The 22,217-nt window shown below is 39.1% G+C and overlaps 1 protein-coding gene across 3 annotated transcripts in view; it reads right to left on the minus strand.

Annotated features, from left to right (window-relative positions):
• Window positions 1–519: 519 nt before the first annotated feature.
• EYA1 (EYA transcriptional coactivator and phosphatase 1) overlaps window positions 520–22,217 on the minus strand; it is a 92,334-nt gene continuing 70,636 nt past the window's right edge. For all 3 annotated transcript variants that reach the window (XM_075494802.1, XM_075494801.1, XM_075494803.1), the window contains 6 exons: window positions 14,040–14,098; window positions 13,680–13,840; window positions 13,355–13,469; window positions 12,947–13,068; window positions 10,846–10,946; window positions 520–2,546 (listed from right to left, as the gene is read on the minus strand). In XM_075494802.1, coding sequence (XP_075350917.1) covers window positions 2,466–2,546; window positions 10,846–10,946; window positions 12,947–13,068; window positions 13,355–13,469; window positions 13,680–13,840; window positions 14,040–14,098 — 639 coding nt within the window. In that variant the 3' untranslated portion in view covers window positions 520–2,465. The remainder of the gene's footprint in view (window positions 2,547–10,845; window positions 10,947–12,946; window positions 13,069–13,354; window positions 13,470–13,679; window positions 13,841–14,039; window positions 14,099–22,217) is intronic.

The raw sequence follows: 22,217 nt of genomic DNA on the forward strand, positions 1-22,217 counted from the left end.
AGTGAGATGTCTGAACAATGGGACTCATCCATTCAGCACATGGATTGCTTCGGATGACATTCAGAGGCACTGCACCTTATTTCGATGAGTCTCTTAGGCACATATTTCCAGGGCTCCATGCACCAAGTCCCTATTCTGCACTGACCTTCTCTAGCTCCTGCTGAGAAGCAAAACAACTGCTGCCTAACTGAGCCTTTTGTAAACTAGATGCAAATATTTTTTATCCTATTTAACGTCCCAGCTGGGCACAAGCAGGTGAACAACTTCTGTCTTGTGACAGCAAAGAGATGAGAGATGTCTCCTCGTTCCCAACCTAGAGGGAAGAAATATCATAGACTTGCATACCAGACAATTGTTTAGTACGTTCACAAATCAATTTTATTAATTTAAAACAAAATTAATGAAGAAAAATTCTGTACACAATTGTGGACACAACACACTTTTTGTACAATAAGGCCCAGATAAACTGTTTTTTTCAGTCCGCGAGTGACTAAAAATTGAAAAGAGCCGAAAAAAAAAAAAAAGACAACCAACCCCCCATCACTGTCTACTTTGCTTGAGGAAAAAAAAGGCTAATTATAGTCTTAATTCTAAAAACTACCCACAACGTGCTTTATGTACGTATGTGAGTACTGCGTGAATTTCAGCACTCATACTGGGTGAAGTAAAGCACATGTGCAAGTCTTGGTAGGATAAAAACCTCTCTGTTGGTAATAAAGCAATCCACAAACATTGAATTCTAGCAGCAATATGATTCCTCCAATAGAGAAGGGTGTTGTTGTGTAGCTACATTGGTGCTTTGTAGCTTTGCAGGTAGCTGTTTCAAGGCTGGTGTTTTTAGCAAAAGAAAACAAGAAGAAAAGCTGGAGAATGAACCAACAAAGCCGAGGCTTCTTTTTAATGAAGAGATTTAAATCAGGTAAAGGGAATTGGTACAATTCAAGCCAAAAAGTCAGACTAACAGTTTATCTGACCAAGTAGCTCATGGCCTTCAAGATTAGAAAAGTCACAAGTCACAGACAGATACAGGCTAGGTTTGTCCTGTAAATGGGTATAGACAAAAGCAAATTTTAACTCCTTGGCGATAACTATTTCAGTATTTCCATTGCCGGCAATGGATGTTATATCTTAGGAAAATCTGACTCCTGGTGGAAGAGGATTAAAAAACTTAAAGGTATATGAGTATTCTTGTTCAATTTCTCCAAAATATTCCCATTTCTAATTTCTAAAAATAACAATGATGATAGTTTCCTTCATTTTTGGATGAGACAAAAACTATTCGGTACCAAGATTCCAGTTTAAGTCATGTCTTAAAATATATTTGTGTTCTCTATTTCTTTATGGAATGAATCTGCTAATTCATTTTTCAATACTTTAAAAAAGGGTTAATACGTTAACTTTAAAAGAGGAAACAGAAGACAGCAAAGGACTCCTCTTCAGTTGTGTTTTATCTATATTTCCTTCATGGGGGGAAAGAAATCAATCTTTTCATAATCAGAGTAGGTGAGAGAAGAAAAAGGTAGAGAAACAGCTGAGAAGAACAAAACCCAATTCTTATTGACACTTGACATCCATGCTTTTGGTCTTGACAAATTTATCTAAAAAAATCCATTATCTACATATTTATATCCAACGCATTGATAAGGCACTGCACAACAGTTTGTGCACATGTGGCCTCATTCTTCACCAACAAGGCATTACTATCTTTCAATAGCATTTACCTTAACAATATGTAAAAGAATCATTCATTATTACAAATTTACACAAAAAATTCTTCCTGTACATGATTGTCTCAGTGATGTACCTATTAGTTTAAATTAGACATATTTTAAACTACTCTGTAATGTGCTAAAATCAAAAGTAGTTGCTGTACCATAAGGCAAAGGCTTATAATAGCCTTTAATCCTATTATACATATCCTCAGTTATATGATGTCAAAATATAGTCTGTTCATAAATAAGTAAAGATGTACAGAGTACCCTGGGTATGAGAAACCAAAAAGTAAACCTTCTTTACAAGAAAATTACTCCACTGGTATTTTGAAAAATCTCAGTCTTCATTGTGCAATCAAGTTTGCTGTGTTGAAGAAACGGTGTGTGTCACATTGAAGAGTCTAAAAACTACAAAGCATTTGCAGGTCCTTTTTTTTCTTCACAGGTATGAACCTTTTATTTCCTTTTTCTTTTTCTCCTCGATTTCTTTTTGGTAGCAAATATGGTAAAGATGAGTTGTTCAAACATTTGCATGGCTTATTTTTGTTGGACTCGCAGTACCAGAGTCAACAGATGTTCTGAAGAAAAAGACATGCTCCTCCATTTACTGAAAGGGCAAGGGTTAAGACCAATTGCAGCTGTACGTCAACATGTTGAAATCACAAAGTTCTGTAGTCCAATGCTGACACAAGACACAGGCATCCCGTCCATGGGCAGAAGGAGGCTCTGGGGTTTCAAAGTGCTGCTGAGCTGCTACAAGTACTCCAGTTCCAAGGCATGGTGAAGGGCCATAAGGTCAGAGTGGCTCGAGATCCTCCAAAATGGCATAGCATGCTGTGAACAGCACAGACAACATGTAAAAATAACCCCAAGCATTCCGGTATTTAGACCCACCCATTGTCTTTCGCAAGGATAAGGGAACGCTGCGAGGAGAGAAAAAGAGCTCTTAAAACCTCCCGTCCTTCACGTTTATCTCTGGTTTCTCTGACCCACCCCTCCAGCATAAATTCTCAATAATAGCAAATCTATTTACCAACAGGAACAACAGCAAACTTGTCAAGAGATCATAAGGAAGGGAGGGGCTTCTCATCTCTTTATAAGAAAAACAGATTTCAGCATGTTGCAGAAGAAAATATTATTTCTAGAAAAAAATTCAGAAAAATAACCTATACATGAAGCATGTGGGTAGTTTGAGGAAGGGAGCAGAACTTGATTAAAAAAAGAAAAAATAAAGGCAGTGAAAGTATTATTTACTATCAAAATGTGTTTGTTCCTTGTGGAACTATCCCTGGCAGGTGAGTTAAGAACATAGCCATGGTGATTCAGAATAGCTCATGTGTTGCTCACATCACTTTGAAAGGAATTTTATCCCAGTGGTTTGTATAACATCGCTCATTGTTAGCACTGGTCTTAAAACATCTTTTCCATATGGGACAATTTTAAAATAAATACGTATTTTTTTCCTATTAGCTGTAATAAAATCTGTCTCGAGCACAAATACGTTTGCAAAGAACCTGAATAAACCAAAAATACAAATACCAGGAAAAAGCACACATTACCTCATCCATGAAGAGTAAAAATCTGATTAAGAACTATCTTTATACTCTAAACCAGGGATTATAGTATCAGCAAGAACTTTTGCATAAATAAAAAAAAAAAGATAACCATCAGCTTTCGTCAGGAAAATATCCTATAAATCCCATGGGAAAATAGTTTCAATTCAACAATGTTCTGAAAGCTAACATGATCATGTTCACCTTTTCATTGGGTCAGCTTGTGTCCTGGCATCTTTAGAGGCAAACCACAAGCAATTTATTATCACAATAGCTTCTGAGTTCCCCAAGCATTTTTATCTACAACTTCTCAGAGAGGCTTTCTTCATTCTCCTTCAGCACTTCCTAAGTTCCTAATTCTACTGAAATCAGTGGGAAAACCCCATCTCTTCTGATTATCACTTCTACGCTTACCTCCTTTTTTCATTCAGGTCTTCTCCTCAAATTTTAAGTTAGAGAACAATTTTGAAAACAATGTGAAACTGTTTCCAGCAGCATGTTTACTGTAAGCCCTGTAATTTTACCTTATACCTATCTGAGAAGGCAAACACCTTACCACAGAGCCTATCATAAATCTGTCTTTAGAAGCTCAGGTAAACATCTGTTTGTCAGTGTATAAATAATTATTATTTTTAGAAGAATGCTGCTTGAATCCAGATAATGATGTGATGATGAGTTGGGTTGAATTTATAGAATAAAGCAGAGATTTTTAAAAGAAACATAACCATGTAAGTAGCAGCAAGTCTCTCTGAAGTCAAATGGCGACCGTTAAGGAACAATCTCTTGCTCTTGCGGGAGTCAGAGAAGATAATACTGAATTAATTAAGAAGCAAGACTAAAGAGCTGTACATGAACAGCGAGGGAGCACTGTAAGGAATCTGGAAAATGCGCACCCAATGAAGGACAAGTGCCAGCAAGTCGCGCTGCACAGTTAGAAGGACTGCAGAGCGGAGGAGGTGGTGCTGAGCACCCAGTGCCCACGTGCCAGGGTTTTCACTTCAGAACAGCTCTAGTCTGCCATCATGGAACAAGTGCCCATGAGCAGTTGGAGAGCACTTGGTGAGCACCTGGACAATATATTGTTCTTTAGTTCTAGCCAAAAGAAATCTGGTTCTACCCCCTAAAACCAGTCCAGGATGTTAATCAAAGTGTAGTGAGGGGGAATGACTGGAAGGTCTGCTTTGACATGACACTCCTGATCTGAATTAAAATGTAATATGGATACATCAACAGATACCCACATTCAGAGTATGCCTAGCTTTTAGAGCAAAGAAATTTCTTCAGGAAGAAAATAAAATCACCCACAAGGAAGCACCATTGGAAGAGTTTCTGTTCTGCTTCGCTTTACTCTAGATTGTTACAAAGCCTTGAGAAACAGCTGACAAATCTCAGCTTGAAGATAAATGCATGAGTGATAGCTGCTTTTGGAGAGAACAAAACAAACAACAAAATAATTCAGAGACAACTGAGATGTTGTTGGAAAAAAAAGCTTATGATATTTTCAAAACACTTTTACAGATTAATCCTTTCCTTACGAAGGAAGTGTTAAACACTGACTATGACACCGACTATTTCTACATCTTCAATGTAGACTTCCATTGTACTGTCTCTACACTCCCCCAGCAACAGAAGCTGGATGCAATTAGCTCTCAGGTACAACTCCACATCCCAGTGTCTTCCCTGTTACATTACACAGATAGCCTATCCTCCGCACTCTGCCAGGTCAGACACTGCTGCTTTCCAACTCAGATCTTTCCTAAAGATTCATTTCTTGCACCATGTTCAGGAAATAAACCAGCAAGAGCAAAACAAAATAAAAATTCCTAATCACGCTGTTCTCCGGACTCTCCAAAAGCTTCTGTGCACTTATTTAGGCTGTGAGACCTTCCTGGCAGAATTTAGAACATCTGATAGGGGTACTACATCAAGGACAAACGGGCACAGGTTTGTGCTTGCAGCAGGTCCGTGCAGCGTTTGCCAGCTGACCGCACTTGGCCGGTGGTGCTCAGCAGCGCTGCCTCCCGTTCTTGCACGACTGCAGTCTCCCTCTTCTCTCACAAGCCCCCTGCCAGGTAGGACCTACCTGCTCTCCCTGCCAGCCAGCCATAGCTCCCTGCTTCTCTTAGTCAGCTTGGCACCAGCTCTGCCTCAGCCACCGGCTTAGGGAGGTGTAAATAGCATATCTGACGTGTGGCATGGCGAAGAGTTTGGTGGACACCTGCCTTTGCGTAGTGTCTCTGCAGAAGCCGAGAGTCAATGACATGGACGGCCTCCAAGGTCATACAGCAAACTAATGAATAGGGAGAATTGTAGTAATAAATTCTTGGCTTCCAGCTCCCACTTCATGCAGCTCCAGCATTATACTGCTTCAGTATAACAACCTCAGCATCACAGAGCGCACACACACCAGGCAGCTAGGGCAGTTAAAGACCCTGATTGATTTAACAGAAGGTTTAGCTTCTGCTAAATCAAATCACAGCGATTCCTGCTAGATGCCCATATGCAATATCAAGTTTTGGATTACCCTCAGCTGTTTATGGTCAGATTTTAAACCAAAACTTTAAGTGGTCATTATTTTGGCTATATCTTTCTATTTGAAATTCACTTAAGTGTCCTCCGCTTTATTTATGTCTGTCTGTGAAAGGAGTATACCTCCATTTACTCCATGTAGTTCCAGGAGTGAGGTGTGGAATGATTCTGGAGAGTCCCATGAAAACAAAGAGGTTGTGTAACCCTCAGGATTATAATTATTTTCAGTTCTCCTGCATATAGGTCAAAGGACCAGCAGCACACTCCCAAGAAATAAAGCACGCCAGGAACGCGGCGGCTGCACGGGGCTGGAATCTGCACTGGAGCTCTCTGCATGGCCGAACGCAGCCGATTCAGATCTCTATCAGTCTGACCCTACGGCACAGCCTTCGTAGCTAAGAGGAGGGGAAACAAACCCAAGACAGATCTGTATATATCTACATGTACATGTTTGTATATGTATATACAGTCTCACACACATATGTGTCCATATATACGCATGTGTGTTCACGGGGCATATACAGTAATTTTCACCTTATCTAAGATAACAAATGATTGTACAAAACTAAAACATTTAAAGTAACAAAATTATCATACAAAACCTTCTATGTTATTCCTGTATTAACAAGCCCCATTTATCCACAACTATTCAGCCCTGTCAAAAGTGGCAACACACCCATGAGACAGAAGTACATTTTTTCTTACTGAATGAGCAGGCAAGAGTTTCTTTCTATATATATTTACTAAATATTGCATTTAGAAAGCCATCCCTGCCAACACTTAGCACACATGTCATGTACAACACGTGTCTTCTATTCTGAGCACACTGAAAAATGCTAATATCTCATTTGCTGCTGTGGGAGAATGGATGACAAATGCTAACCTCTAATAAATAGGCGGTGTAACTGGATGCATTAGTATCTAATGAAACCGTAAGAAAGCTTTTCCTATTGCATATTGGAGGAATATGCATCTAGACTGTAAACACTGATTTTGTAAAACAATGGTTTTTAGTAAAACAATGATTTTGTGTACTATTTCATTATCATTATCTTCCAAGTAAATATGATGCTTTTGTCTTTTAAAAAACATGAATTCTTTTGTAGATGATACTTGGTAATAAATACATCTATGAACTTTTTAGTGATTTAATTTTAATGACATTTTGAAACGAAACACGGTGGCAGAAGTTTGAATGTGGTTGTGGTGTAAAAAGCATGACAAGTGAAATGATTAATTTAGTAAATCTAATAATTATAATATTATTAAATAACCTAAAATATTAAGGTATTTTATTTCTGAAATAGAAGCAATATTATTTTTCAGCATGTATTTATTAAAAGTACAAAACTTCAACTATTTTATTCAACAAAATAAAGTGCTTCTACTAATACATGTGCAAAACAAAGCCATTTTTTGACAGCAACGCCGAAAAGTGCAGACTATCCTCCTTCCCTTAAATGAATACAAAAACCTTACTCCTGAGATTTGTGACAGATTTGAATAGAAAACTCATCAGTTTCTGTCATCTTTCACAGTATTTTTGTTGTGTTCCTGCCAGATTTGCTAAGCGGTCGTCTTTACTTCCTACCCCAAACCTGACCAGCACAGTGTGACTGTGAGCTTAAAAGCAGTGGCATATTGGATACCCATTTATATTCTATTTATTGCTCCACAAAGATTTATGATTTTTCCTCCCAATTTCCCTCCGAGGCAGCATGACCATTTTGGAGACAAAAGGAGAAGCCGATTTGCCCAGGCTCTCCCGAATCACCTGATGTAAAATCCAGCTCCTCAGTGCAGAGAGCCTCCTCCTTTGTCTCCTCTCGCAAATTAGAAATCCTTTGGAGGATCCTCCTAAGTCGAAAAACTCAGGAGTTGGGGTTTTTTCTGCCTTACGAGTATTTCCCGACTGTGTCTCCAAAGGCAAAGGCAAAAGATGAGCTCAAACAAAACAAAACAAAACAAAACACAACACAACTAAGCAAAACAAAAAACCAAAACCCAAAACAAAACGAAGCAAAGCAAAACAAGATGCCAAGACAATGGAGTCCCTGGCAGAAAACCCCAGAAACTTATTCTGGGAGCAGCTGTGTCACCGCAGTGGCACTCGGATGCGGCGGCTCTGACCCACACAGCACCCGCACCGATGCCGGCAGCCGTCCCGAGCACCCCTCGGCTCCCACACCGGTTTCTCTCTCCCCTCCTCTCCCTCTTTTCCCGGGGAAGCTGATCCGAAGGTAGCAACCTCCGCGTGAACCCTGGCGTTGCAGCTACCCTGGCTGTATGCTGAACTGATCCAGAAGGGTACGATTATTCCTCAGCCTGCAACGCAAACGTCCCGAGAATTTTAATTGTCTTATAAAATATTTTGCTGGAAGTGACAGCTAAACAAAGGTGTTGATACCATGGCTTGTCCCATGCTACATGAAACATAAGAGCGTGTGGTTTCCTCAGTGTATTGTATTTATTTTCATCAATCAAAAGAGGCATTTTATGAAAAAACAGTCTATCCTAAAAATGTTTCTCAAAAGAGCAATGATCTTTTAAACGGTATTAAAAAGTTTCTATTATTGAATTTTTACAACAATGACAATAATAGAAAGATTTTAAATGTGTCCTTTATTTTTCCTATTGTTGTATTGACTCAGGATTTTCCATGAATGAAGGACATAAATGAAAATCTTGTTTTATGATGAAGCAATTGAGAAATTATTGGTAAATTATTTTTAATAAAAAACCTTAACTTTCTTACCTCCTAAGCTGGAAGTTCAGCTCTTTTCACTAAACGAACACAGAATAAAAAAATCTCTCAAATTAAATAGGTTTGAATTTATAGGCTCACTTAAAAATACTCGTTATAGTTTACATGTAATCAATGAAGTGCAGTTTAAAGAAGAGGGTACTGTTTACACTTTAAGTAGTGTAAAGAAACGTACATATACTACGGGCTTCACCACAGGCCAAACCCCTTCAGCAAAGTGCTGTGCAAAGGGATACCACAAAAACTGTCCCTGCCCTGAGAATGTCACAAAACCCGACGTGCTGATGGGAAGGAAGGCAGGAAGGAACCAGCTAACAAGGTTCAGGGGATAAGCAAGGCAATGGGGTACATCATGGGACAGTTACGCCACTTCGGATTGATGGGCTTTGGGTGGTTTTGTGGGGGAAAATCTTCTCCTGTTTTGTTTGCACTCTCTCCAGAGAAGGTCTAGGCTTTTACTGTTTCCTAATACAGCGCTACCATTTATTCCTTAGACATACGTCTAAGGGCATACGTCTTTAAACTGAAGCACGGTATACACTAGGGTGCATTCCCATGCTCGCTCCTCCTAATAACCCTAGAAACAACCTGCGGAGCAGATAACACAAAGGCATCGTCTGAGCTGGGAGCAGCTCCTGGTACCGCGAGGCACTGTGTGGTTCTTGCTCTTGCAGGATGCGAGGGCCAGAACTTAAGAGGCAAATCCTGCTTTCACAGTGTGAAATGGTGACTTCTTTTTCGGTGGAGTAAGAAGCAGGACAAGAAGCACAGAAGCATTTTCCTTAATCAAATTAATAGTTTCTGCAGAAAGGCAGGGCTGCTGGTCTACTTATTGACTTCTCTGGCACTGCTGCAGCAGATAATTTAATCCAGAGCATCTAACATGCTTTGAATCTGAAAATTCCTTCCACCGAGAAAGAATACACAGAAGTAATGGCACAAAGGAACTTTCTATACTGCTACTCCTCTTAGCGACTGGAAAGGCTTTTTCTTATGCTTTTCTGAATCATGTTTCCTGTTGAAAAAAGCATTGAATTAGATAATGTTACCGAAAGGACTACTCCTGCCATTATCATATACAACACTATTTCACTGAGCAACAGAAAAGGAACAAAGAGAAGAAATTTTTTTCCCCTGATCTTAAATGCAGCTTTTAAAATGTAATCATTTACAGCGGGAAAACATTTCTCCGCAAAGATGAAAGGCATTTCTGAAGGAGAAAGGAGCAAACTGTTCCCGTCAGTCCGCCAAAGGGATATATGAAACTGAGACTCTGCGAAATGCCGGGACGAGCCGGGAACCTACCCGCAACGCTTCGGGGGCACAAAACCCGGATTTCATGAAGCAAAACCAGTCAATGGTTGTTAAAACACCATGCAGACTAATTAGTTTCACTTCTCCAATTTAGAAAGTTACAGTGGAAACAGATATAGAAGTACCACAGAGAGTTTCGTGGTAAAAAGGCAGCTGTGTAAAAGCAATTTACCTGTAAAAGGAAGCAAGAACAGAAATGCCCATTTTCCTACTCTTTCTCCTGTTGTTCCAATAGCCAATATTATGCCTCATTCCTCCAAGCAAAGACTCTGTATCTGCTGCACTTGGGTAGAATAGCAAGGCTAGGAATACTGCCTATTGTTTGTCAGCGGGAAGTATTGTTTTTTATGGAGCTTACTCCACACTGGTAAAAAAAAAAGTGAATTTTTCCCTTCTTCCCAAAGGAAAGCAAAAAATAATAAAGACATAGTCAAATAGTATCCTCTGCTCAGTTAACTGAGGTTATGAATGCAGGACAAGCCGCAAGTAGTTACCTGAATGCAGAGTCCAAATTATGGACGCACAAGAAAACTGAAATTTATGTATACCTACTCCAGTCCTACATACCTTTTCAAGGTGTGACATATACGTATTTCATATAGTCAAATAGCACACTGCCTTTGATCAGCAAGAATTGCCATTTTTTGCTTATATTCATAACATCCTATGTGGTCTTTTGGAATGCCAACGAAAACAGAACTATTAGTTCTTGGCATAAAAGCCAGGGTCCATTTTCTGGCTCCTTTTTGAAATACATCAAACATACATAGCTAGCTTAATGTGTCTCTTGGAGAACAGTAGGGCACATTATTATCTACAGTTTTATGCAGCTTTCTACTAGATATGGTCAAAACATGTTTCATAAAGCAAAGATACAAACCCCAAATGTCAATGCACGCTGTCCCATGTCGAAGAAAAGACAGTTTTGCTTTCAGACTCTTGAAATCAACCCGCACTGAAAAAGGACCATTACCTTTTTTGCGCCTTGTTCTTCTTCAACACCATCCCCTATAACAACATACACTACTTTTCTTCCAAATCTTTGAATTATTCGCTCAAAACAACTTTCCTTTCCTGAAAGAAAAAGACCAGACTATTCAGGATAGGTGGTGATGGGATGACATAAAATAAATCACTTTTTAGCCCGGATGTCCCCAACGCTTTGAATACATAATTAGAGCTGTTGGGAGAGAAGAGCCTCTCCCGCAGGATGGCATATCAAGGCCGACTGCAGCTTTACTCCCACCACAGCAGCTGACAGGCAACCTTCAAATCTGCTCCGTGAGGTCCTTTAGTACACACGCCGTGGTAGACATAGCAGACTAGAGCTCCGCAATATCACCTTTCTTGTCTCCTTCCCTAATCTGAGACAGGTTTCGGGGGGAATTTCCCTACCAGGAGAATTCTCTACTGGCTGTTTACGGCCAGCATCCTGAACTGAGCAAATTGATTGAATCTGAGTTGAAATTCTAGCTTTTTCTCCACAACCTGTGACAAGATTAATCACAGCTCCTGAAACAGTAGTATCCTGACTTAGAAGGTCACCCAAAAGATTTAGATTTAAATGCTTGTAATCCAATACATGGGCAAGGTCCTTGATCCTGCACTGGGATCCATTAATGTGGCTCATTACTTCACTGCACAGACCTAGGGACATGATCCCAGTGCTCCAGTCCTACACATAGGTACCAATATTGGGAAGCTTCAGGTACTGGTACTGGTACTGGGAAGCCAGAAAGAATGCTTACAATTGAGTTTTCTCAAATGTCCCCATTCTGAAAGATCACTTCAGTCTGGTCATGGTACATGCTTACCTGTGTGTCTACAGCAACCAACAGGAAAAATCGTGTTTTTCAAAATAGTTATTTCAGCTAGAGAACAATACCAGCATAAGAACAAATAGTTTGGAAATTAAAAAAAGGTTTCTAGCCGGCAGAGAAGCCAAAGTACTCAATGACGCCCTTTAACAGTGGTGCCAGGCATAAGAAACCTCCAACACTAACTAGGTTGAAACAGCGCTTGAAAATTATGAATTGTGTCATGTTACAAAAGTCTCATGATTTCCTGTGACAGTCAGTGACTGAACGCAGTTCTCCAAAAATACCCTTCTGTCCTGCGTACGTGAACTCACAAGTGAATATTTATTAAAATATGTTTTAATTAAAATGTGTATTTAAAGTATTATAATTCAAAGTTTTAATTTACTGTAAAGTTTTGACAGACGGTATCATAACATTTCTATGCAGAAAACAGTTTTAAATCTTTTATGGTAATGCTTTCAAATTTCTACATGAAACTCTCAACCAAGTTTTTTTAAAAAACAAAACCAAACAAAAATAACCCACCATTTTTTCTTGGCCATTTGAGCTTCCTCTATTATAGATACTTAAGAACACATGAAAAATGTTTTCATGTAGCCCACAATTTTGAGGGAATCTGAGACAGAACAGATATGTCATAATCACGTTAAAAACTACAAGCACCGTTGCCATCTGGTCCTATGTACTTCTACATACTCAGAATAACATCTTTTATATTGAACCAGAAAACAGAAATAAACATTTGCCCGGCTGAAGCTTATTACAGTCAGTATGAATGAACTTAAATAATTACATTCTGCAGCAAAACATTCTTGCTTCTGGTAAATTGTTTACCAAAATTTGCTCCAGAGCCCATGAAAACAAATGGAGCCAGGGCTTACCTTTACAGAATTTCTCCTGCTAATCTGGGGGGACTTCAGCGTTCTGTACTCACAGCCTACTGAAAAGCCTTCTCAACTGCTACACAGCCTCACAGTTTTGAGAAATGATGACAAAAAAGCCATTATATTTCCTCCTAACAGAGGCTACAGCAGCGTTAATAGAGCTACATGAAGTTTTCTGTGCTGGATCATGACAAACATTTGAAAAGCACTTTTAGGGTGCTTTAGCATGAAAAGCGTTTCATGAGATCAGGTATTACTAGTCTCTATATTTGCTATAGTGAATGCATGTCAAAAATAAACATAGACTACAATATCTTTTTATTTAGAATTACAGCTTCAAATGTATCACAGCATTATAAAAATAGCTCACCTATTTTAGTTGCACTGTAAATATTCTCTATGGGAAATACAACCCCTAGTCCATACAACAAGACTTTTGCCAGAGCTGGAATTAGCTGAGTAGTTGTTACAAGAATGTTCACACAGTTTGTCCTATGGAAGAGAAAACGCAAACATCCTTTTTTTAACACAACAAAGCAAAACAGAAGAAGGAAAACCTTATCCCTCCCATCAGAACCCCTCACCAGTACTACTGCCACTTACAGAGAAAGGGTTTTTTTTCCACCGTACAGGAGAGCAAGGTACAGAGTGGCATGGTCAAGGAATGAGAAGAAGGTCCTCCGGGTTCAACCTTTTGCCCACCAGACCAGGCGGCCTTTTCTAGATCACCAGCAGACATCCTAAAGTTTCCTAACTACCCCGTACTCTTTGTACTCACCTCGAATGAATAAGGGTGAGTGCTTTCAGTGCAAGTGTTAACCAAGAATCCGTCAAAGCTTCAATTTCCGCTCTTAGTTGTAACCAAGCCTCTCTTTTTGCTGGACCAAGAAGACCTGTGGAGTAGATAAGGGCATGTCTGCACCGAAATTAAGTAATGTTCTGTCATTTTCCTTTGCTTTCAATTACCTCAGAGACAATTTTCCACACACCGCAAACTAAACAGCTCACTAAACGCTACCATGTTAAAAAAGGAACAGAAACGAAAAGTTCTTTCTTTTACTACTTCTCGTCTAGTTTTTGTTATATACTTCAGAGTCACTTGCCTCCGACATTATTTTTGTAGGTATTGTATATTTCTTTTACTCGTCTGTAGCGGAAAGCCAGTTTTCGCATCCAGTCCACTCCTCCACGCACCCCTGTCGCGAGGCACAAATTTGCACTGGTGGCGGCCGCAGGAAAGCCGTCTGTTCCGAAGTTGTAGGTGCTAGTCAGAGAGAAGAAAACCCCCAGGTTAACAAAAGGCAACAGGCTACATTCAACCACCAGCTACTCACTTCACTGGGTTGCAAAGGCTAAGACAGCTAAAAAGACAGCGGTAACTACTGTAAGCGTTACAGCAGTTCATTGCTTTCCCAGGAAGGAACTTGCAAAGCAACGTTTTATCTTGTTCAGTTCTCTTGTACCTTAAATCTTGACCGTTGTCGTCTGAAGACACGTCGTCAATGTGAACCTGGTCGCATTCCTAAGGCGACAGAAAGACTTCATAATTTTCTTGATCTTGCAATTCTCGAAAATAAAGCTATAAAAAACTATGAACGATCTACTCATCAGGGATATTTTTAATTGTGCAAATCAGTAGATGGCAGTCTTGTTAAAACAACTATTTTACCTATTCCTTGTGCTCATTTCTTAGAATAAATGCACACCATCATTAGCTACTACTGTTAAATGGCTTTCCAAAAACACATTTTTGTGTTTAGAAAGGAAAGTGGTTAAAAACAATTAGCATATGTGTTCCATAAATGTTCTTGTAGCCTTTCAGGTACCTTAAAACATCATGCTGCTCAAAGCTGATTCAGTCAGTGCATAAGTGTAACTGAAAACAGACATTTTGGTAAATGTAACATATTAGAAAAATTAAACCTGATGCTAACCGCCAATGAAATTATGACCTCTGATTGCTGTTGAGCCACACACCAACACAGCCTGAGGCCAGTGTTTCAGAGGAGCGCAGACGAAAAATCTGTTCCTAGTTTGCCATTCATTTGAGAGTTGTGAGTTTCCTTCTCTCTGTTTGGTCTTAGTGCATGAAAGCAGCATGCAAAGATGAAGAAAATCTGAACAGAAATAGCCAAATCAAACCATCTTTCTTCAGCGACTTGTATGCAAACTAACACGGCACATTCATAATGAGCTTTGTTCATCACTAAATTAAAAATCATAATGCATATTGTTTATCCACCAAAAAACCATTAGAACATTACTATTAACAATTTAACTTTTGGCAGGTAAACAAATAAACCTCTGGCACTCTAAATCAATCTCAATTCAATGCTTGAAACAATAATGGATTTCAATTATTTTAATAATTTCCTCTTCTCTCTCTTAATGTGAAGTCCTATAACAAACATGATCTATTTTAAACATGAAAATACTACAATCCTTTATTTTTTGTGTTACTGCTTTCCTCTGAACAAATTTTTCTCTCTCCATGGATTTGTGAGGAAGGGAGGGAAAGACAGAAGTGGAAAGAAACTCAAACCAGCTGTTCCCTAACAGAATTAAAATCATGACCCTCAACCCTTTTTCTAAAACATCTATTTTCCAGCCAACCCTCTCCCAGCAAGCAGCAAGCTCCAAGGAGGAAAAGACTTTGACCCTGTAACCTTCTCCTCCTCTCCTGAGGTCAACAACCTCAGATAAGAAAAAAGCTGAAGAAGTCTATTTGGCCTCACATGATGGCTGTGGATTCTAGGTTTTTAAAAACATAGGTCTACGAAAAATACCTCGGAAACTTTTCAAATGCTTTGAAGAACAAGGTGTGTTCTTTTGCACTTGTACAACATATACTTATTCTTACTGTAATACGTACTCTTTTGTATTTTACGCATAGGTAGCTTGTGCTAGAGAGAGAGGTAAAAGCGACAACCAGCACAGGAAAGGCAATACTACATTTGCTCATATTTAACCACCATACAGTGAATTTCCTCCTCAGGCAGACAAAATGTATTACATGTACAGACAGAGCTGAAACTACAAGTGTGAACATATGTTGCCAGGCTTTGAAAATCAACTTGGCTAAAAAAAAGCTGGAAGCTTCTTCACCAAATTATCAAATTCACAGAAATTAAGTTTTTTTGTTTAAAACTGAAAGGAACTGTCCATCCAAATGCCTACCCAGTTAACGATTCACATATGAACTGAGAGTAAACTAATCAAGAGACACCCTCCTGAATCCATGAGTTTCCCATTGTAGTTACTCTTCCACTGCTCAGTGATGTCTCAAAGTCTCCATGGATAGAAAACTTAAGCTTAAGTTGCCAATGTAGCAGTGAAAATTACCAAGTCAACAGCCTCCTCCCCCAGCCTGGAAACTACGAATGACAACTGGAACAAGTTGCTGGAGAAGAGGATTCAAAATAGAAATCTGGGAAAAAGAAACAATTTTTTTAGTAAGCACAAAACTAAAGGAAGGAGTAGAAGATCAGCTTCTCACAGGAGCGGCTGAAAGAAGGAATAACTCAACAGACTTCTAAATTCAGCTCTCTCAGGCAAAAGACAGAGGCAGGAAAGATGACACCACTACATCTCAGATCCCACAGTTAGAGAGGAGCTGAGGACTTGGAATTTTAATTTATGCTGCAAGGTCTCGGGACCATCACAAGCCCTGAGACATCACAGACATTCTCCCCTTTTGTCTAACCATCTGCTTGGTAGGTAGAAAGTGAGAACCGAAATGATACATTAGAAATAGAAATCATGGTATCGAAAGAAAGAGGGATTTTGGAGAGAAAAGCCCAGGAAAGAAATCAGAGACTAAAAATTGGTGGGGTAAAGGTATAGAAACTGTCAAGAAAGTAAGCGAAGTGAAGAAAAGGTCATGAACATCACAAATTTCAGGTGAAATACTGAATATAATGGAGAGAGATAGTGTCCTCTTTTGTCAGGAATAAAAGAAGAAAAAAGTAAACTCAGGAAGGGAATGAAGCAAAATCAAAGCACAAGAAATACATGTTATAATTTGGAAAGGATTAAAGACCAATGTGATTGACACTACGTTACAAGTAAAGGAAGGTCACAACCAGTGCACGACTGTTTTGTTCCTGTTGAGTGGCAGGACACAGCTTTGAGGCTAAATGTGAGCTTTGAGTGCCAGGTATTTTTTCACGCTGTCTAGCTGACTCCGACTTTGGGCTAATGAGCGATGGGTACATTTTTCAACCCCTGGACATGGGAAGGAAAAACACTCATTTAGCAATTTCTCTTTTAGCAGTAAAGTTATTTAGGAACACCTCATCAAAGAAGCCAATTACCTGCCCACCATTAATTGATCTGGTCCAACCTTCCCTCAGAACACCTGGTACCTGTTTCCACCTGCTTGTTTGGCACGGAGCATTTTTTTTGTGAGCAAAGACTACCTGAGACACTGTTCAGTCCCCTGATTAGTTATAAGCAAGCACCCACACATTCAACATTTTAAAATAGCTGTTTACTCAATATGCACCATAATCAGGGATATGCTAAAATGAAGTTTGACGCTGACCAACAAACAGAGTATGCACTTCCAACCAGTACATTTTTGCAAAGATATATTTTAATAAAAATACAAAGACTCATAAAATCCTCAAGTACTTCCCAAAAAAGCTTCTGTGACGAGAGCCAACTTAGAGCTAAACAGCCATTCAGAAAAAAAAAAAAAAATACTGGTTTGTTTGCAGGCTTACCATTTCAAACTTTTACAGATATATTTGACACTTTTGTAAAATTTTCATAGGAAATACAGTACTAGTATTCTCCCCCTAATTTCTCTGGCAAAGTGATATCTGAAATTAATATTGAAAGTCCCTGTAGAAACACTATAAATACATGTTATTTATGCAGATGTATTTTATTATGATAGAATCAGTTTAGCAGTCAGCTCCAAAGCAGAACATTAAAATTGTTGGATTCTCTTTTAAAATAGGTTGAATTGGCAAGTAAGGAGCAAAATATCCTGTGGCTTATGTATAAAGATTATGCAGCAAGCTGTGTTTTGCTCCTAAAGGTGTTGACCTTGCAACTTCAGTCTATCCAGTCTGAAATCTTCAGTGAGGGACTACAAGTGATGACATGTTTGCACTGAAGGTTTGGATTTCAGTCAGACAGGCTGAGATGCAGCTCTGCACTTTGGGATCAATCCCTGGAAAGCAAAATGCACTTGGTATAGTTCAGGGATAATACTTTCAGAAGGGCAAAGTATTTTAGGCATCTAAGCCCTATTCTCACATAGGTCTTCTAAACCGCATTGATTTTAATGAAACCCTTGCCAAAGTGCTTAATTCACATTTGAAAATGAGATTTGGGCTACTAAAACATACAGAACTATTTAGAAGACCTTATTCGTGGTGCTGCATGCATTTTCTGTGTATGAGGGGCAGACACGGGATAGGACAGGTATTTGCAAAGGGTAATTTAGTCTAGGGAAGCGATGCTGCTCTGATTCAGATCTCTGCTGCCGATCCCTTGCAGCTGGGGCCAGCAATCATAGGGCAAGTTGGTCAGAAACCTGGAGCGGTTGTTTTTTCTGGGTTGGTTTTCTGTGTGACCAGCACACTAGCTTGACGGCTGCTGTGGGAAACGGCAGGAGAGTGAGGCTGGGGGGTGGGAGCGGGACTGGTCCTCCTGGCAGCAGCCTGGCAGCTGCCCAACACAGCACCCTCAGAGCCACGTCAAGTAAGTGCCATCTGGAAGCTGGGGAGGTTTCTTCAAAAGGCTTCAGGAAGAATCACATTTTAAGAAAAAATCTGAGGCAGAGGGAAAATTGATCTTCTGCAACGAGAGAGAGCAAGTCTTTTCAGTTCAGGAACGGCAGCACGAAAGACAGCAAGCTGTGAAATGCAGGAGGATTTAAAAGCCTGTAGGGAGACCCCAGCAAAGGCTATTGTCAAGGGAGAGAAAGGAGACATTTCCTATATACCTTTAAAGTGCAAGTTTGGATGAGGGAGGATGCTAGATAGGTGATATAAAACACTAGTAACATGCTCAAAGCATGCTCAAAGATACGTTGTTAATGGTGATATGGGGGGGTTGTCTGTAGACTTACCAATTAGCCTAAGGGAAAATGAGAGTGGTCAGCATGCGTAACTTAGCAAATCTACCTATAGCAGTTTAAGAAGCTACTGTCCATGCTGTCCTTTGCTGTTCTCTAGCACAGCTGGCTTGCATGGATCCATGTGTTTGTGTCCCTCAGACCTTTCAGTGCCACAACTGGTAGCTTAGCTTGAAACAAATCTCCTGCAGCAGCTCAATTAAACCAACAGACGTTGCATGGAGTAACTGAGACGTGTTTCTATGTTCCCTTCCATCAGCTCTGCTTTGGGGCTTGAAGCAGCAGCAGACACTTGCTTGCAGGAGCTCCATAAAACTGCTGCAATCATTTGCTGAGTGAAAATACGTCTCCAGTGAAATGCAGTAAGCCAAAGAAAAACAACAATAGAAAATTAATGACTAGATGAGTCTAGCCTAAGATTTGTACATGGAAAGCTTGTGTCTTCTCCCTCCTCCATTCCCAAAGCATTTGCTAACTCCTTCATCCTAACTTTTCCTCCTTCTCTTTTCTGTTTTTGTATGATGAGCCAAAGACTCCCAGAGATGCTCCACAGTCATCATTCACAGCTCTTAAAATGCCTGGACATATGTAGTCTTCTGGAATCATTCCTTTAAACTAACTTAGGATCTTTATAAAGATTCATATGCAAAGCATTAAGTTATGGCAGAAATGTTCTGCAAATATTTATATTACTTTGCTCCTTTGCTACCACCCGTTAAGTTGTGCACTTCTGCCATAATTATGTAAAATATGCCTCACTACTCAATTTACTGTAGGAAAATTAATAACAATAAAAAAAAGAGATTAAGGCTGTTACAAGAGTTCCTCTTATCTGTGCCAATACTACGTGCCAAGTGGAGTGACATAACGGCTAGCATGCTGATCATCTACATTTCTGTGTTACAAAACTAACAAAAATAAATCTAATAATTCTACTGTCTTTGAAAAAACACTGAGTGTAAGATTAACTCTGGACAAGTTTGCACATTATGAAAAAGAATAACATGAATAATATTATGAACATAACCTCAGAGGATGCTGAAGTATTACAGTCCCAAATCTGCTGATTATAGCTAAAATACATTTCCACATTTGGTTAATCTTCTTAATTTACCATGAGAAAACTAACACCACGCTGTCAACTAATTGTTTCAATACCTTAGTCTGCAAAGTCAAATGAGAGAGGAGAAAAAAACCAAACCAACAACCACCCTTCAGAACAAGCTATTTTCATTTTGCCTTTACATCAGCGTGCCCATTGAGACAGCCTGGAAGCTGGCCAGCTCGCAGGAAATGATTGCTGGGATTCTCTGTTCCTCTCATATCTGTCATTACGCAATTATATCCACTGCTTCATTTTCCCTACTGAACAGTAGAGAAATTTGGTCATGTACATGTGAGAACAGATCTGGCAAAACAAGTTAAAGCTGCAATCCTTTATAAATGTGAAGTGTCTGAAAAAACCTTAATTAAAAAAAAAAATCTCTAGGGTACACTGCTGTGTGTTTTATGCAGCTTTTTACAACAGCAGTAACTCTGTTTACGTCTTTTCCAGAAATAAGATATATACCCTTTAAGATATATACCCTTTCAGATTATTATCTGCTCCACAAATACTCATCATTTCTATAAGCCATCACAACGTGCTTCTTTGGGAAACAGGCTTACAGATTGTCCGGGAATGTTTTTCCGAGCAACAATTGCATATTCCAAAGCTAGTTTGTGAATGACCATTTTTCTTTATAAGTCTGTTCATTTCTACACCTTTTTACTTATAGCTGTGATTATCTGCCTGCAAAATAAAAAGCAAATTGCTCCAACTAGTCTCTGTTCTAATTTTAGAAAAATAACATGCAAGGATCCCAACATTATTTAATAGCAGTCATTAAACTTGACAAGTAAATCTCTGTTTTTCACTTGACTAGAAGGATAGCAGAATCTCTAGTATGCATACAGGTCAGAGAATTGACATTACATAGAACAACACACCTATATCCCATATGTACGTGTATGGCCTGTGCCAAATGCTCCTCTACTGTACTTGCTAAATATACAAAAACCTCTGCACTTCCTTTCAAGCCGAAGCAATAAAAGCTGAAGTGCTGAGCTTCCTAACCCATCATCGCGGAGTGCCTGTTAACATACAGTGCAAATCCATGTGAAAAAGCAGAGACTACGGTTCGCAGGTTCTCAATACTGGCACTCAATTGGCAGGACCTGTCATCTCTGTCTAGCCTGCACTTTGTGACCCTAACATTTTCTCTTCTTTCCCACCACAATTATTCGGCACTGAAGAAAAAAGGTGCAGATTACCTGTGGGTCAGGCACAGGATATGAAGAACAAAGAGAGTTCTTGAAATCCACTTCATTCAGTCTGACAATTTGTGGATGAACAGTCAAGGAATTAAATCAGGCTGTGAAGGCTTTCAAAACACTCCCATTTTAAACTTAAGACTATAAAGAGAAGCTTATAGTGTAAAAAAAAAAAAAAAAAAAAAAAACAACAAAAACCCAAACCCCACCTTTTACTGTTAAAATAGCACATCAAAACAAAAAAATAAATTTAGGGCTATTAGCTATATAAACTATTAGCTATTATAAACACTGAGGACTAAGAACTAAAATTATTTAACAAACTCATTTTCATAGCCAATGACTTAGGAGTGCTCTCCCACACTGAACACGTAACCCTTTTACAACGTACAATGGATGCCATTCTTTTCTAATAGAAAAAGTGATTAGAATCCTATTTTGCTTCCTCACATGAACAAGTGCATTTTGATTAAATACAATACTCCTAAAGTAAACAGTGTTTGTTCCAAAATAAATACAGATCTTATTCTGCAACTTGTGTTTACTGAAGCAGCTACACTAAAATCAAGGTTTACATTTTCATTTCAGCTGCACCTTGTAACTGGAAGAATCCAATGTAAAATAAAGCATGACCTAGAGAAGTATCTATGTAGCAACTGTAACATGACAGTTACATTCCCACAGCAAAAGAAAACTCTATTTTGCTAGTTCTCTTTACTTCATAGTTGTCATGAAGCAGATATTTCAAGAACTGATAGAGTCTCGGTATATATTACTCGATACATTGAAATCTTTCTATTGAAAAGGGAGACCAAAATGTAAAATCATACCTCTAGCACAGGGTCAGCAGAGCTCAGGACAATCACAATAAGTGCAGTCCTCCAAACCCAGAGCTTTCTCACTGGCTTTAGGGTGTAGATTTGTTGTTCGGGTTCCAGTTCAGAGATACTCCCTATCATTCCGAATATGCTCATTACATTCCAGTTGTTCAGACATGATAAAACATAAAACTATTCTATTTCTGTAATGTATGATCTTACTCAGGGAAGTGTTTTGGAGTGCCTCTCTAACAATCAATTCTTGCTATAACTCTGACAAAATAATTTGTTATTCTATTTTTGTATATTTACCAGGAAAAGAGAAGGGAAGAGGGGGGTGTCAGAGAAAGAATTTTACCCATGGATAGAAACGGCTAAATACAAATCAAGTTTATGTGTTTAAAGAGTCTGTGTCACTCCTG

The sequence above is a fragment of the Mycteria americana genome, chromosome 2 (assembly GCF_035582795.1).
Source record: "Mycteria americana isolate JAX WOST 10 ecotype Jacksonville Zoo and Gardens chromosome 2, USCA_MyAme_1.0, whole genome shotgun sequence".
NCBI lineage: Eukaryota > Metazoa > Chordata > Aves > Ciconiiformes > Ciconiidae > Mycteria > Mycteria americana.